The sequence below is a fragment of the Gorilla gorilla genome, chromosome 5 (genome assembly GCF_029281585.2).
Source record: "Gorilla gorilla gorilla isolate KB3781 chromosome 5, NHGRI_mGorGor1-v2.1_pri, whole genome shotgun sequence".
Taxonomy (NCBI): Eukaryota; Metazoa; Chordata; class Mammalia; order Primates; family Hominidae; genus Gorilla; species Gorilla gorilla.
Window position 1 is genome coordinate 159,192,754 of NC_073229.2, and position 17,996 is coordinate 159,210,749.

General features: G+C 36.3%; 1 protein-coding gene across 3 annotated transcripts in view; it reads right to left on the bottom strand.

Annotated features, from left to right (window-relative positions):
* Positions 1–17,996, bottom strand: part of HBS1L (HBS1 like translational GTPase) — a 91,867-nt gene that overhangs the window by 32,269 nt on the left and 41,602 nt on the right. For 2 of the 3 annotated variants that reach the window (XM_031012325.2, XM_055391057.2), the window contains 3 exons: positions 7,151–7,259; positions 1,807–2,066; positions 1,190–1,355 (listed from right to left, as the gene is read on the bottom strand). In XM_031012325.2, coding sequence (XP_030868185.2) covers positions 1,190–1,355; positions 1,807–2,066; positions 7,151–7,259 — 535 coding nt within the window. Of the gene's footprint in view, positions 1–1,189; positions 1,356–1,806; positions 2,067–7,150; positions 7,260–15,039; positions 15,123–17,996 lie in introns of those variants that run through there. The other variant, XM_063707882.1, reaches the window with a different exon arrangement.

The following is a 17,996-nucleotide window of genomic DNA, read 5'->3' on the forward strand; positions in this document are numbered from 1 at the left end:
AGTAAACCATTCTAACTTAAATTATACTGTTCTCAATGTCTTTACCTGCTTACTAGATAATGCAAAGAAAACTAAAAAGCCACATACTTTAATAATGTGCTTGTTAAACTGAGAGGTGAAAATTATTTAGGCTTCTAATTTTGCATCATATACAATTACATTGTTTTCCAAAATTGGCAACTGTCCAGCTAATTTTTCTTACTAGGAGAAAACAGGTCTGTGATACTATAAAGAACTAAAGACACCCACAAAGAAAGAGAAACCATTATGATACAAATTCTGGTTTATCAGAAGAGCTAAGGAATACTGTGACCTGCTTTACAGAGCGTTACCTTATATGTTTATAATGGAGACTATCCAAGACTGCAAGAAAATACACATTAAAAAGGCATGAAAATCCAGATATATTCTCCAATAATCAGATTGAAGACATCAGGGAACACAGTTTAATCTCATTAATCTAGGACTTCCACAGGACTTTATAGGTTTGTAAAGAGTCATTATTTTGACACAGTTGATATATCTGCCATTTCACTAATTAAGGTGTCCTTTGGCTCTCCCACCCTAACAACCCTAACATGATCTATACTGACACTCTAAAAAGACTTCAAAAGAAATACTATTCTTCGGCCAGACAGTAACAGAGACAGAGGAGTAACTGACTGCATTATAGCTACAGAATTACTTGTTTGCAGACTGTCTCATAAAAACATAATATGTAAAGTATAAAAATGAATTGTTTGGTAATTTGAATTTGCTGGTTATTTAGATTCTACACAGAAGAGGTTTTACGACAGTTACCTTTCCTTTGTAAGCTGACATGAAATTAAAAGTCTTACTCATAATTTTAATTCAAAATCAAGACAATTTGACAAATACTTAGGGAAGTGACAGCTGAAACTTATCCCATAGAATAATCAGCTTATGATTTTTACTGTTTTTTTTCTGCATGGCTTTTATTTTGTTTCTTTTAAACATTCTTTTAATCTATTTCCATAAAATTCAGAAGAGTAAAAACAGTATGCAGATTACATCAAAAAAGTCAGAATAGTTCCCTGATATCTAAAAGCTATTTTCTAAAAATAATCTCTAAAGTATTTCATATGTTTTACAAATTCAACACATATTACACACTTATTTTAGAAGACTGTATGATTTCAAACTGAAAATTTTGAAATATAGTGACTACCTTTCCCTTTCTTCGCCAGTTTCATCCAAGACCCATGCATATGCAAACGAAGCTTTGCCAGCCTTTTTAGACTCCTGTTCATACTTATGCATAGTTCTTTTGTTTATATTACCCAGAAGATAAAGCATATGGCCCATCAGAGTACTTTTCCCAGCATCAACATGACCTAAAGAAAATTGATTCAGGATTAATACCAGGTACATTTCCAGATGTTCACATTGAGGCATTGCATAAATGTGTAATTCAATATTTCATGTCTGGTTTACAGTAATACCAGTATTTATCAAATGACAGTTAAAACATCTAATAGAAAAAAAAAGAGCATATCTCTTTACAGAGGGGGGGAATTTCTCAGATTTTTGGAAATTAAAATTGTCAACAAGACACGCCAATTTCAAAATGTTCACAAAATGAAAAATCCCACAATCAAGTGTAATGACCTCTTTGGTAACTTGGCATTATCTCTCCCCAGGTGACTAGAAAGCATTATGAGACTGTGCCTCCTTGCTCTCTGTCCATTCCACCCACAGAGAAACTCAGAGTTTCCATGCTGCCTCCAGACAGTGGGCAGGCTAAGGCATGGCTGGCTGACGATCCAGAGGGACAAAGAGCATTACCAATGACCACTAAGTTGAGTAGCTGCTTCCCTCCTTGCCGCTTCTCCAGTTCCGCCTTCACATCTATTTGCTGCCTCAGCTTGCCAGACTTTTTCACCGGTGCTGGGGTTGAACTCTGCTCTTCTGATGCTTGAATCGTGTGGGGTGGATTAGCAGATTTAGAAGCAGTCTCAAGAACATCGGAAGAAGCAATGGCATCTTCAATGGGTGGTCCTTTTTGAGGTGTGTGGAAACTATGACCATTTTCTTCAGAAGATACTCTACAGAAGGCAGATAGGAAAAAAGTATTTTAAACCAACTCTATTGATGTCCTACAATGTCAGAAGGGCAGAGAAACTGTTTCTTCATAATCCTTTATGCTCCATACCAAAAATAATCTCTGCTAAGTAGCTAAAGTCTGTTAAGGTGGAAATGATAAGTAGCTAGACTCAAACCACACAAATATAACCGTGGAAGATCCCATGAGAAAAACAGTGTACCAAAAATGAAGATAAGAAGAAAATAATGTTGAAAAATAACTGAAATTCAAAATCAAGCTCACAGCCTTGGCCATATAATCCATCCTATCAAAATCAATGGTATAAAGGAGATATTTTGTAAAAATGGCACCAAATATATTACTGGAGATGAATTAGTACTAAAATATAGTTTTACTTCAACTCATCCTTCCAACATGATAGACTTATGATCTTTTTTACTCAAATACTACCCTGAGGGGAGATATCTCTAAATGACTACAGTTCATAAACATTTTTGACAGTGGAGCTTTAATTCATTAATTCGACAAACACTTGATTTATTAAAAACTACAACATATACTAGGGACTGATGTCAAAAAGAAAATGACATAGAAATTAAAAAGTTAACTACCACTCTCAAAAGATTACAATCTAGTGAGGAACTCAGATATATAAAGGAGAAACAAGACTGCCCAGCTTAACTTATTCTTTCCTTGACAAAAGTAAACACTGATCTTAGTTCTTCATGAGCTCGTTGACACTCCACATAGAAACTAGTACCAGTGCAACTCTGTGAATAGCTATAAGGAATGTGACCTAATAATCAGACTATGATATGCCTCACTTTCCTTTAACAACTATGGATAAACAGAATTAGGACAAAGAGCAGGTTAAATTGGAAGTTATTAAGAATGAAACCAATTATATCCAACTCTATGTGGAGCTGGCAAAGAAAAACTACATATAGAAAGCAATTTATAATAATCATTTAAGATTGTAGCATGATGGATATGTGTAAGCACATCTATTTTCTTCTTGCCTATTATAACAAAAAATACATTGGTTTTTCCCTGTCAGGGCATTTTTATATGCCCAACATTAGCCCTTCACAATATGCCTCAGGAAAAGAGTCACAATAGTTATATTTGCAACTCTATTTAAAGCCACATATCCATTCTCATTTTATTTTGCTTTTTCAAATCTCCACTAACCAATTTAGGTGTTCATTTTTGAGCACTGCTTAGACAGATGCACTTCATCTTAAACTAGTAGGTAAAAACAGTAATATGCAGGAAATGTTCCCATACTTTTAAAGGATTCTAACAGGCTAAATTAAGTGGAATCAAACAGACTATAATTTGCAAATATTTGTTTGAATGACCACAGCTAGTTCTAAAACCAAAACTTGACAATTCTATACTTAGAAGAATTTTAAAAGCCCCACAAATTATAATACAAGTGATCTACTGTGACTAGACATAGGCTCTGGTCTGAATCAGACCTGGCAGAAATCACAATCTCGGGCCCCAGATCTTTTTGTTTTTAGCTGCAAAACATTTTCTTCAGAGGCAAGCTTACATTAAATTCAATACGGAAAACAGATCAAAGCAGACAGCTATGGTGGACAGAGTGGGCAGGGGCTTGAAGCTCAGCTCCCCCACCAATCCAGGCAGCCCTCAGAGGGGCTGCCAGAATAGGAAGGGCTTCACAAAACAGGGCTGACTTGATCATTTCATTTGCAATTCAGTAACATGAAAGGTTTGTTTTCCTCTGGCTTTCAGGATAGCATTTTCATTTAAGTAAATCTTTTTTTTTTTTTTTTTTTTTTTTTTTGAGATGGAGTCTCGCTCTATCACCCAGGCTGGAGTGCAATGGTGCGATCTCAGCTCACTGCAACCTCCGCCTCCCAGTTTCCAGCAATTCTCCTGCCTCAGCCTACTGAGTAGCTGGGATTACAGGCGCTGGCCACTACACCCGGATAATTTTTGTATTTTTAGTAGAGACAGGGTTTCACCACATTGGCCAGGCTGGTATTGAACTCCTGACCCCAAGTAATCCACCTGCCTCGGCCTCCCAAAGTGCTGAGATTACAGGGGTGAGCTACTGTACCCGGCCCCTTTTAAGTAAATCTTAGGTAAACTGTAAATTAATTCACTAAAATTCTACAGTGTTAGTGGGAAATGACCAAAGTAATTAGAAAAGTATCCTAGGTAAGTCTGCCCTTAGTAAAAAAAACTTCTGCATATTATGAAATAAAAGTCAATGTTTTAAGATTTGAAAAATATCTAAGATAAGGTCTAAAAATGACCATTTGGATTTCAGGCCTATAATTAATTACTGACTGGTATGAATGAAAGAATAAGTTGGTTGAATTTTTTTCAGGTGCTTTCTGGTATTATTTTGTAAGCTTTTTTTCTCTCTTTCTTTCTGTTTTTTGAGATGGTCTCACTCTCGCTGTGTTGCCCAGGCTGGAGCGCAGTGGTACAATATTGGCTCACTGCAGTCTTGGCCTCCCAGGTTCAAGTGATCCCACCTCAGCCTCTTAAGTAGCTGGGACCACAGGCAAGCGCCACTATACCCAGCTAATTTTTTTTTTTTTTTTTTTTTTTTTTTTTTTTGGTAGAGATGGGGGAATCTCAATATATTGCCCGAGCTGGTCTTGAACTCTTAGGCTCAAGTGATGCTCCCACCTCAGCCTCCTAAAGTGCTGGAATTACAGTCACGAGCCACAATGCCCACCCTGTACACTTATCTAATATTATAAAATGACTAGTCTTTTTTTTTCTCTAAACTACCTTTCTAAAAGTAAACTATACATGAATCCAGAGGTTTAATCTTTCTTCTTGAGTTAAATACTTAGAAGCGAATAACTGAGATTTAAGAGGTTAAAAGAATATTTCTTCTATATGCAATGTTCCATTTCTACTTACATGCACTTACTTGCATCTACTATTTTTAATATTATTAAAGAAAAAGAAAGTTTGCTGTTTCAGTTCCTTCCAAGTAATGCATTATGCACTATCCTTTTTTTTTTTCTTCCAAATAGAGACAGGATCTCACTCTGTCGACCAGGCTGGAATGCAATGGCAGGATCATAGCTCCCTCAAACTCCTGGGCTCAAGCAATCCTCCCGCCTCAGCCTTCCAATGTGTTGGTATCACAAGCATGAGCCACTGCACCCAGCCATACTTTTTAAAATAAGACACCACTGAGAATCACACTACGTAGAAACCTATGATGCTGAAATCTTGACTCAAAAGTGTTTCACTGTGTTTCTATATGCTTTCTTAAGACTAACCCAGAATAGGCTAAGTGCTACCCCTATTATAAATCTCAAAAAAATCCTGTAATAGTACAACTTGGTTGGCCTTGAGCACTATTAAGCATTTCTGAGTATTTCGATCTATAACTACAGACCTTTCACATTCTAATGACTTCTCCCATAGAGCCACATCAAAATGTTGCCTCATGGGTAGATTTTTTACCTTTATGTTATTTGCAAGTTTATTTTTAAAATAATACATATTTCCCCAAGGATTCTGAGCAATAAATATTTAATAACTATTCTGTAAAAGGAATACAGTGATGAACATTAACAGTCCCTGGCCTCACAAAGAATATAGTCATAAAATTCTGAAAGGCCTGCATTGTACTTACAGAGTTTTCAAAAATTATGCACATTATTTATTGATACATTTATTACCCATTATCTTTATAATTATTCATTTAGATAACTATGCATTTACTTCTAATATAATACATTAATTTGGGTTCATTTGCATGTTAAGACTTCTGAAAAATCTTTTGTACTAAGATTATAAAATCCTTAGAACAATAAATTGTGTATTCTATTTATTTCCCCTCTCTCTCTCTCTGTATGTAAAAATCCCATAATAGAATTAAATGGCACTCAAGAATAAGGACAAAAAGGGCAATTATAATTCTGACAACTCAATCCCAATTCAGAAGGAAAAAAGGCATACACGAAGCTTTTTGAGACTGAATCAGAATTCTAAATTATTTTAACAGGCTAAAGTTACTCATGATAAAAATTAACTTTTTCATTCATCCAATCATTCAGTTAATGTACTCTGAATGCCTACTATGTCCTAGATAAGGAGTCCTTTCCTTCACTGACTTTGAAATCCAGTGAATAAAGTCTTGTTTCTATAAAATCCAAAAATTGAACTAGGTGATAAACATTCTTCCCAACCAAAACTCATGATACCTCACTAGTTTAGACAAAAGAATATTGTAAGGAAAAAAAAAAAAATAAGGCTCCTGGGTTTATATTTTTTAAAAAATATAACTTGGGAAAAGAGAAAAAAAAGGAAAAAAAGTATATATATATAAAAATCTATTGTTTATAGTAAAAACCTACTGTTTATATTTGATAACAGCATTTATCATTTTGGCAGACAAAATACATATAATTTATAAGTAACAGATTTATTGAACAATTGAAAATTCTGAAAAATTTTAGAGTTTAAAAATTGATGGCTTTAAAGCAACTCACTTCCCTTGTCTATAAAAACTCCTGGAAGGATTCTAGAGACTGTGATAAGAACAAACAAGTGCTACCAAGGTATGGTTTATTTCCATTTTTCACTACATATTTGAAATTCTACGTATGTTTCATATCATATGTCTTTGCTACAATGGTCCAATTTATTCAATATGAAAATCCAAAAGAGTAAAAATATTTTAGTTATTAAAAAATTTAATTAATGATTCCATGATTTGGGGACTCACTCCAAAATCTGGTTACCTCTGCCACCTAGTGGTATAAGAATTCCCTATCTCACAGTGCTAGCTTTCACAAAATCATAGGGTTTTTTATGTTAAAGTAGCTATAAAATATTTATGTAAGAAAACTGACAGTGAGGTTAGAGTAAGTAATACACACAAGATAAGGCCAGAATTAAGCCTAATTTCTCATTTTGTCTCTTTGTACTATGTTATACTGAGGATATATGATACTTCAGTGCTAATGATATATTATGCGAAATTGAAACAGTCTCTTTCTTACAGACTAATAGGAAGCAACAGTGATTTCAAAAACTTGGGGGTGGGGGTAGGGATGAGGGAGGTACTCAAAGTCTTACCCAGGCACTTCAAATCCCATAGTTTGCTTCTTTCCAGATACAGTCATTTTAGCAACTTTTGGCACAATTTCAGATTCACTTTGCGATGTCTGGGAATCTACTGGTTTTCCTAGTTAAGGAGTAAAATATAAAAGGCCAATTAATTTCTTTAGTAATATAAAGAAATCTATTACATAGTATTTTAAATTATAGATTATGATAACTTTCACAGAATTAATGTCTTTATAAATACATTATCTCTAAAAAAATTTAGTAAGATATTAATGCTGAAAGAAATTCTGTCACTTTAATCTAGGAAATCCCCTATTGTCAGGACTCTCCTATGCTTAACCTCCACCAAATCTCTTCCTAATTTTGAACTGACTGTTAAGTTTCAGTATTAAGAGGTCACAAGGTAGTTTCTGCACTGAGCCTTGTTCTGACATTATACCTAGACCCTATACCTCCCTTTCCTACCACACCCTTTCACAATACTAAAATTGTTTGGTCAGTTAGCAGATGGCTAAACTATTTTTAATCCTGTGAGGTTTATGAACTGATGAACAAGTTGAGAGTCTGCTGAATTGTGCTGGAATATAGTATATATTTTACTTGCACACAACACTAGACTTACTAAAATACTGATATCTATAAAGAATCTAGGGAAAGAGGTTAATGTAGAAAAATTGAATTAAGAACATGGGGGAATTAGTCAGGCATGGTGGCACGTGCCTATAGTCCCAGCTACTCGAGAGGCTAAGGTGAGAGAATGGCTTGAGCCCAGGAGTTTAAGGTTGTAGTGAGCTATGATAACACCACTGCACTTCAGCCTGGGTGACAAAGCAAGACTCCATCTCTTAAAAAAAAAAAAAAAAAAAAAAAAAGGCCAGGCACGGTGGCTCATGCCTGTAATCCCAGCACTTTGGGAAGCCAAGGAGGGTGGATCACGAGGTCAGGAGTTCGAGACCAGCCTGACCAACATAGTGAAACCCCTCTCTACTAAAAATACAAAAATAAGCTGGTCATGGCGGTGCACGCTTGTAATCCCAGCTACTCAGAAGGCTGAGGCAGGAGAACCGCTTGAACCCGGAAGGTGGAGGTTGCAGTGAGCCAATATCGCACCACTGCACTCCAGCCTAGGCGACAGAGTGAGACTCCGTCTCCAAAAATAAATAAATGAATAAATAAATAAAAATAATTAAAAATGGAGGGATGGAGGAGAATAAATTATGAGCTAGATCAAAGTAAGACTTTTTTTTTTTGCATTTGATTCCTACATAATTCATTGAACTTTTAAAAATGTGTCTTTATAATTTTCAGAAAAAGTACCACCAGGATTGAATCCACATAAAACTATGGAAACTGCATGTGCTACATTGGTAAACACATATACAGAAACCACTAACAATATAAGAAAAGATAAGTTAATGTATAAAATTCATTTAAAATGTTTGCTATTTGCCTACTATACACCAGGCACTATGCTGGAAATGTGATGGTGAAGAACAGACGTAACACTTGCTCTAAGGGCAATTACATCCTAGCGAGGAAAACATACCAAATGATAAAAAAAAAAAGTACAATTAAAATTGTTATTAGTGTTATAAAGAATCCATATATGGTGCCGTAAAATTTGATGATAGGGCACATGACTTAGAGAGCTTCTCTAGGAAAGTGAGAATTGGAGCTATGATGGGGAAAATGAATATAAATTATAATAACTAGCACAGAAAGAAAGAGCATTCCAAGCAGAAAGAGAAGCTTGTATAATGGTCCTTCTGTAGGAGGAAGCACAGTTCTTCAGAGGGAGTGAGAGCAGAAGGGGAGCTACATGAAGCTGGAGAGATGGGCAGGGCCAGACAGTGCAGGACCTTTAGGTCATACCAAAGATCCTAATGCTTGCTCTAACAGAGGCGGAAGTTACCAAAATGAGGTAAGCAAAAGAGAGGGGAAAGGGGAAGGGAGAGGAGAGGATGAAGTAAAGGGACACCTGAAAACAAACAGTTTAGGGAAAATTTTGAGATTGGGACATATTAGAAATTTGGACCCAATATTTGAGAGTTCCAAATGACAATGAACATTAAATAGGCAGTTGAACATGTTCGTTGACCTCAAAGGAGAGGTCTCAGCTGCATCAGCACGTAATTGGTAATTGAAGACATAGATACAGGTGAGACCACCAAGGGAGAGAGCACAGAGAAAGAAGAGAAGTGGTCCTAAGAGGCCTTGGAAGAACTCTAGCATTTAATGCCAAGATAATGGACAATACGCCTACAAAAAGGTGAAGGAGAGCCAGGGAGGGTGGTGCCAATGAAGCTAAGGGAAGAGAGTGTTACGGAGTTGGCATTGCCAGGATCTGGGGCTCTGGGCCAGTCAACTGAATGAAGACTGAAAACATTCACTGGTGACAGATCACTTTAGATAAAAGTCATTGGTAGAGTTAGCAAGAGCCATTTGAAAAAAGTGAGAAAAGTAAAAGGCAAACTAGGTTAAAAAATGTAAGGTGAGAAATGAAGGCATGTTCACTACCTCTCAGCTATAATTTCAAAATCCAAAAGCATTGAAATATTAAAGTTTTGGGTTTTGTTATTTTAATAACTCATTTGGAAGCAAAATCTGACATGGACTGATATGAGGCTATTTATCGATAGCACTTATTGCTCCTACTGAAAGTGACAGCCACACACTTCAGGGCAGAAACGGCAATGTGTCGATTACAGGGAACTGCTCCACAATTCACTGGGGCTATTATACTACAGATGGTATGTACATGTTAATGTTTTTCTAAATCCAAAATATTCCAAATTCTGAATCAAATCTGGCCCTAAGGGCTTTAGATAGGGATTTCATTTGTATGAAAATGATTCTTTTAAAAAGTTTGTCTGAAAAGGGAATAATATGGCAGAATAGCAGTAGAAAGGGGATATGGGATCTAGCTGATAGAAAAGATTAAATGGAGAAGGTTTAGTTGAATAAATTACGAAGAGATCATCAATATTTTAGAGTTTCTGAGAAGGTAGAATGAGATGGAATCCAAAGTACAGGTAGAAACTGAGCTGAGACAGGAGAAACGCTCTTTTATTGCAATAGAAGGCAGCTTTGCATGTTTAGGAACTGCAAAATGAAAATTCCTAATGGATGCTTTCTATTTTCTCCATAATACAGCACCTAGTTATGCTCTGGAACCACCCAAGGAAAGTAAAAAGATTTGCAAAGTGAATAAGGTTTTCAGTAACTGCTGCGCAAAAAGAGAATTAAGTTGAACATTTAAAAAATTAGAGGAATTGTTGGATAGTATTGAGGGCCCATTTAAGATTTGTGATAATGAATTTATAGTGGAACCTATCTGCCTTTGTGTGACTTTTTCTAGCAATGTTCAGACATTAACTGCTTCATTAGGAGTTAAGAATCTATCCAACAGGTATAAGAAGAAATTATATGGCATTGAAATTACAAATAATGAAATCTAAGCTAATTTTAAAAAATAAATAAAATAACAAAGGAAGAGTCCTGATGCACTAGGAGAAAGCAGAGGGATCTGTAAGTAAAGAAGGAGAAGAAATCTTAGTAAATTTCTGATGAGAGGTGAAGCTCACTGGAAATAAGGTAGTCAAAGAACTGAAAATCCAGTGTTGGACTTGGTGGTGTTTTTCCATACAGGTAGGTCATAAGCTGTGATCATGAAGAGCTTAGGGGGAGAAGAAAAGAGTAAGCCAGCTGCCAAAGTCTCCCATGAGTAAGGAGAAATGACTGTGAGGCTGTTCACTAGATGACAGCAGTAAAGACTGACAGAAGGCTGGCTCAGCTAAAGACAATAACTTCAAAAGAATAGAAATCAAGGGGGGAAAATGATGAAAGAATAATGATGGCAAGGAAGGACAGAGCCTCAGGTTTAAGAGGCTATAAATGAAGTAAAGCAAGAAGTAGGAAAAACACTAGGAAAATAGATTGAGAATTATAGAAGGATTGGCTTTGCATGAAAAAGCAGTTCCTGAAGTTACAGCAAAAGTGGAGGGGAGTGACAGATGAGTGAGGAGATAAGGAAGGAGGATACTTAAGAGCATGATGATGATGACGATGATGGGGTGTGCGTATGTGCATGTGTATGTGTTAGGAACAAGGAGACATCCTGACTGATTACAACAAGGAAAAGTGGCATGGGGGATTCTGGCCTCTGTCAAAAGAAGAGGGAAAAAAAAACATAGAGCATGAAAATGTCTCAATCCAGCCTTTATGACACTAATTCCAACTTCCTGTTATAGTTCATCTTAGTATCTTCCAACCATTTTGCACGTAAAAAATTTATTGTCCCACTTAACACATTTAGTACACTGAAATACTGAAATTTTGGCTTTTAAAAAAGTAGGTGGGTCATACAATGGCATAAAAGGTCTCTAAGCACACAAAAAAATTACAATGTGATCCTGTAATATTTCTGGGGATGCAATAAATATCATAATACTTTTCTTTTTGATTTTTTTTTCTATAGAACATCAAACTCACGATGTAACATTTCAAAAATGTGGTTATTTAAGTGAAAGTAGAGGGGGAAAGTCTAGTATGGATTTGAATACCACCCCATTAAAGCAGTGGTTCTTAAATCTTTATTTTCAGTCAGGTACCCCCTTTAAAAACTAACAAAAACCATGGGGCATTCTTCATAGAAAAATGTACCATACATATAAAATTTTGCATGCTATTTCAAGGACATCAATAAGTCCAACTCTAGAACTTTTGAGAGATAACCATGGCTAAGGCTATTTTGGAAATATATTAATTTAAACCAATGATGTTATCCATAGTCAAGGATAAAAACATACATTCAGTAAATTATCCACTGAGCTGTTCTTAACAGCAAGGTGATTTACTTCCACTTACTGAATACATTACAAATTCCCCCTCATGACTAGCACCATTCTGGAAGGCAGGCAAACTCTACTGACATAAGTCAGAAAGGAACTCATAACTAAAATAGCCAGTCATAGATCAATAAGAGATACATATATATAATTAATCAAATCCATATTTTTTAAAATGTAAAATGTTTACTGTGTTCTCCCATCTTCCCCAAACAACTGGAAATTCATTCACCATTTAACAATCCCAAAAAATTGAACACTAAATTTTCAGTAAGTCCCAAAATATGACAGTAAGAAATAAGTACTGGATGAAAAAGAAGGAAGCTTTGATTCTGGTCCCTGCCCTACCACTAATTAGCTGTCACCTTACGGCTTAAGCAGTTCATTTAATTTCACTAGCTTCAGTTTCCTCTAAACTTTTCCATGAAGTACGTAAAATTTCCACTTCCTATAATGAGGTGACTTAAACCACTAAGATGTCCTTTAAATCAACTAGCCCACTATGAGATAAAAATAAAATGCACCATTCCAAAGAAAGATTATTAATGTCCTCCCCTAGGCCTCACAAAACCCACCCACCAAATCATGATCACCCAAAAGATACATATTCTGAAAACTCATATATTCATAATTAGTGTTCAGTCTCTAGAATAGAGAAGAACTAATCATCCATTAGGTACAGTTTTCATTCAGACAGAAATAATAGCCACCCAGCTGAAGGGCTACCCAACTGATCAAGTCTAATCTTATTTTATTGACAAAGAAACAAGGGACAAATAAGTGACTTCACCTTAGTGGCAGAGCTTGCAGTTAAACCAAATTACCTCGCTGCCTGTCCAGTTGACCTTTCTCATCCTCCAGCTACCTCTGCAGCAAAACATAATTAGAATCTGCCTCCGTCCCCATAATTAGAAACATAATTAGAAACTCTGTCCCCAGTGGTTACCCCTTGAGAAGCTGCTTTCCCCAGGGTTCTCCTGGTTCCTTCCTGCGGCTAAGATCTAAATAGATTCTAGGTTTTCTCTTGAACATGAAATGATGTAGGTCTCTTGTCCTGAAGATTTTTTTTTCAATGTATATTCATTTGTGAAGGATGCAAAGGTAGATCTCTCTCACATCACACAACTGATACAGACTCGCTGAATTTAATGAAACCCTCTGCTTGCATATCCCCAATTTATGCTCTTCTGATTCATTCCTTTGGTCTTTAAGCACACTCATTATCAGAATACTAGCTGTCAGGGGTCAGGAAGTGCCTTACACGTTCACACAGTCCACAGTACATGACACAGTGCTCTGCCTACAGTAAGCCACCAATAAATACAGTTTAATGATTAATCCCTAAGGGTTTAAATTGTGAAACTACAAGGTGACCTCTATTGTCTTTATAAGTTATCTTAGATGGCAATAACCTCCTCAATTTACTCTCTTTACTCACTCACTCCTTGCATTTAATACCAGCTACCTCCCAAAGTTGAGATATAAATTCTAGAAAGCCAACGTGGCACTCTCATATGCTCTTCAGCCAGGTGCTTTACATGGTCTTTTACCTTTACACAACCACGCAGAATAGGTATAATTACTCCTACATTTCTTTAGAGAAACTGTGGTTCAGACAGGCTGATCTGCCAGAGGCCATACAACTGTGGCCTGTGACATAGCTAAATTAAAATATATATATATGAATTACATGGTGCTATTATCAAAAAGTGTATTCTACACTATTCTGAGAGGCAAGTTATAAAACTTGTTAAGCTGAGCTGTAGAGGCAATAAGCAAGAGAAATTCAAAATATGTACCTGAGTAATTCTAGAAGGCTTAACAAATGAAATGAGATTTGACTTGACTGAAAAGTAATAAAGAGGAGGCAAAAATAATATGAGAAAAGGCATATGCAGGGGTCAGTGGGGCAAAAATTCTAAATGTGGGCACTCATCAATATACTTTTAAAGACTATATAACTAAAGTTTAAAAAAATGGTTTTTTCAAAAAAAAAGATCTTTTGTAGATTTATGTTCATGGACTCCTTTTCTCATTTAATAAGTAGAAAGTAAAACAGAAGTAGTATTAAATATTCTTTTTTTTTTTTGAGACGGAGTCTCGCTCTGTTGCCCAGGCTGGAGTGCAGTGGCGCGATCTCGGCTCACTGCAAGCTCCGCCTCCTGGGTTCACGCCATTCTCCGGCCTCAGCCTCCCGAGTAGCTGGGACTACAGGTGCCCGCCACTGCGCCCAGCTAATTTTTTTTTTTTTTTTTTGTATTTTTAGTAGAGATGGGGTTTCACTGTGGTCTCGATCTCCTGACCTTGTGATCCGCCCGCCTCGGCCTCCCAACATGCTGGGATTACAGGCATGAACCACCGTGCCCAGCCTAAATATTCTTTGGAAGGATAATTAGTAAAACTGTTTAGAAATGAGGAAAGCCAAATTAAGATTATGGAAGACAAAAACCAAAGAAATTTATATGTGATGATGATTTCTCCATAAAATATGCTGCTGTGTCTCATCATTCTACAATTCCTTACCTTTTCCAAACCATTAATAAGGCATTCCCTAAGCTTTGGCCCTAGGATCCTATTTACATTCTACAGATATCTTCTATACACAAGGGCAACCAATACTAACAGTCTACTATCGCTAGAAATCTAAGGCTCGGCCACCAGACAATTCACAGAACTTGAGCCTTGACCTAGTCATCGGATATTTCAGAGACTGAGTTTACCCCATCTGAAAAATGTACCACCTACCTCACAATGATATAATACATATCATATACATAAAAGCATTTAAGAAATTCTCATACAAAACTAAAAAATCAGACCTTTATTCTATAAAATTATTTTATTGTTTCTATAATATCCTTGGAAGAAAACTCTTAATGGCTGAAGTTTGTTATCAGTATATGTTTACTGATAATTTTTGGTTTTACTGGCTATTTCTGTACCTATTAACCTCTTTTAGTTTTAAAATGATTTTAGGTGATAATAGGATCAAGAAGTACTACAATAAATATGTATCTAGCCATAGATAAATAGTATCACAAAGTACCTTACCTTGGCTTGAACTCAGTGTTTTTTATTTGCTTAAGTGTCATGCAGGTAAGTTTCAAGAGTACATAACAAATTAAGAATGATCTGGTAGAACAAATCCAATGGGACTATTTTGGGGGGAAAAATGCCAAGTTGATGTTGAAGTTCATCTGGAAGAGTAAATGTGAAAGAATGACCAATAAAATAAACTAAGAATAATAATGGGGGAGTTGAACTACCAGATATCAAGATACCAGATATCTAATTCAATGAATTAGAATAGGGCATCTGCAAATAATCCAATTAGTAGAACTATATTTACATGAATGTTATATATAGGAATTAACAGGAATTAAGTATATGGAAAAATATATAGGAATTTATACATTATATGTGGTTATAAATAGAAATTCAGTATATGCAGAAGTGTTTCAAATCAATGGGGAAAGGATGGGTTATTCAACACATTATACTGGGAACACTGGCAATTCATTTGGAGAAAAGGCTCTATCATATATACAGCATATCATATATAAATTCCTTATTGATTAATGATATAAACGTAAAGCAAAGAGAAAAACATAAAAATATAGGGACTTCAGGTAAGACAGATATACAAATTTGTTATAAAAATTTCTGCCTGACTAGGCTCAGTGGCTCATGCCTACAAATCCCAGCACTTTGGGAGGCCACGGTGGGAGGATCGCTTAAGGCCACGAGTTCAAAACCAGCCTGTGCAAAAAGCAAGACCCTGTCTCCACACACACACAAAAATTTTCAATTAGCTGGGCGTAGTAACATGCACCTGTAGTCCTAGCTACTCAGGAGGTTGAGATGGGAGGATCAATTGAGCCCAGGAGTTTGAGGCTGCTGTGAGCTATGATTGTGCCGATGAACTCTAGCCTGAACAACAGGGCGAGGCATTGTCTCTTTAAAAAAGGTTCTCCCTGATTAAAGATACCACAAGTGAGCATAAAATATGTGAGGAAAATATATGCAAGGGATTAGTTAATATATACAATAAAGAGTTCCTGGCCGGGCGCGGTGGCTCACACCTGTAATCCTAGAATTTTGGAAGGCCAAGGTGGGTGGATCACCTGAAGTCAGGAGTTCGAGACCAGTCTAGCCAACATTATGAAACCCCATCTCTTCTAAAAAATACAAAAATTAGCCAGACGTGGTGGCACACACCTGTAATCTCAGCTACTCGGGAGGCTGAGGCAGGAGAATCACTTGAACCCAGGAGGCGGAGGTTGAAGTGAGCCAAGATTGTGCCATTGCACTCCAGCCCAGGTGACAAGAGCAAAACTTGTCTTAAAAAAAAAAAAGGAGTTCCTACAAACTAGTGAGAAAAAAACTCCTCAGAAAAAGAAAGTGAACAATAAATGCGCCAGGTCAATAAACACAAGTCAAAGGTGTGGCAGAGGAAAGGGGGAAAAAAATGTTGCTATGTACACCATACTTCTGAGAATATGGCCTATAGAAACATTAACACTAATGTGCAACAGTATATGAATGAGATTGTTCACTGTGTTACCATATGTAATGACAAAAAATTGTAGATTTACATACGGGAATGGTTATGATGTATCCAAACAATGGAATAGTATGCTACAGATATAGAATTAGAAGACCTACACATATGAAAAGATAACTATGACACATGAAGTAGAAAAAAACAACTAAAATATAATACAGCAATGGTCCTATATCATATCACTATGCGACTGGCATTAAAAAGTGCATGCTTTTTAAAGTGATCACTTCTAGGGAGTGACAGTAGGCAAGAGAGAAGTTGACTTTTCAATTCAAACTTTATATAATTCTATGCTACAATGACTGTATATTATTTTTATAATAAAAATGACTTGTGCCTGTAGTATCTGATATGGTGTCTCTGCTTTCTATCTCTAGCTCCTCAAACCATGTTCTACTTCTGTCCACTAGGGTTTTCATCATCTCACCTAATAAAATATACTCTGTAGCTCTGTACAGAAAAAATCTACTTGTGCATTTAGTCTTTAACATGACCGCAATTTACCCTTCAAGATCCACCTCTTCCTTGCAAACTCCCATAAACAGACTGAAAATCCCTGACATAAACACTCTTGTTTTCTCACATGCATGGCCATGGCTCATCTATTTCCACGTTTCATGCAAAAGCCACTACTTTCATGAAAATTATACTTTAATTTTATTGTCCCAAGATTTGTGATTATTAATAGAAGGAAGCCATGGCTTCTTGGTAATGCATGAATCACAGAGGCCAACTCCAGCAATGTACGAAGAAAGACTCTTAGATTCATTTCACAAAGATTTACTGAGAGCCTCTGAGGTAATTACCAACAGAATAAAGCACATATAAAGTTACATGCATACTTTTCATGCCCTCAAAGGAGAATCCCAACAAGCTTTCCACACCAAATGCCTCCAATTCACCAGCCAGTTAGGTTAGTAGGTAAGACATAGACTCTGCTGCAACACAACCTGAGTTTGAAGCCAGGCCTTGCCACTGCATGACCTCAAGTGAATCACTCAACTTTTCTCTATGCCTAGTTTCCTCATCCATAAAATAATAGTATCTGCCTAACAAAGATGTTAGGAGAATTGAGAATTAAATGAGCCAATACATGTAAAGTACATGTAATGACTGGCACATATGAAAGCACACAGTCCGTGGGTCTCTGACAGTCACCAAAATGCCAACTTCTTTTTCTCATGTGATACCAGGACATTTACAAACACAAATTACTCTCTAGCTATCACATATTCATTCATGAAGGGAAGGCGAGAAATGCCAACTGTGTGACACTGAGCTAAGGTACTGAAATAAACAGACCCAAGAATGTGGTGAGACATAAGGTTAGAAAAGCAGGTAACTCATTTAGAACCATGTCTAACATTTCACTTGATCTTGAAACATAAGAGCCACTGAAGGAATTTAAGCATTGGAGAAACATATCATACTTCTAAAACTTACT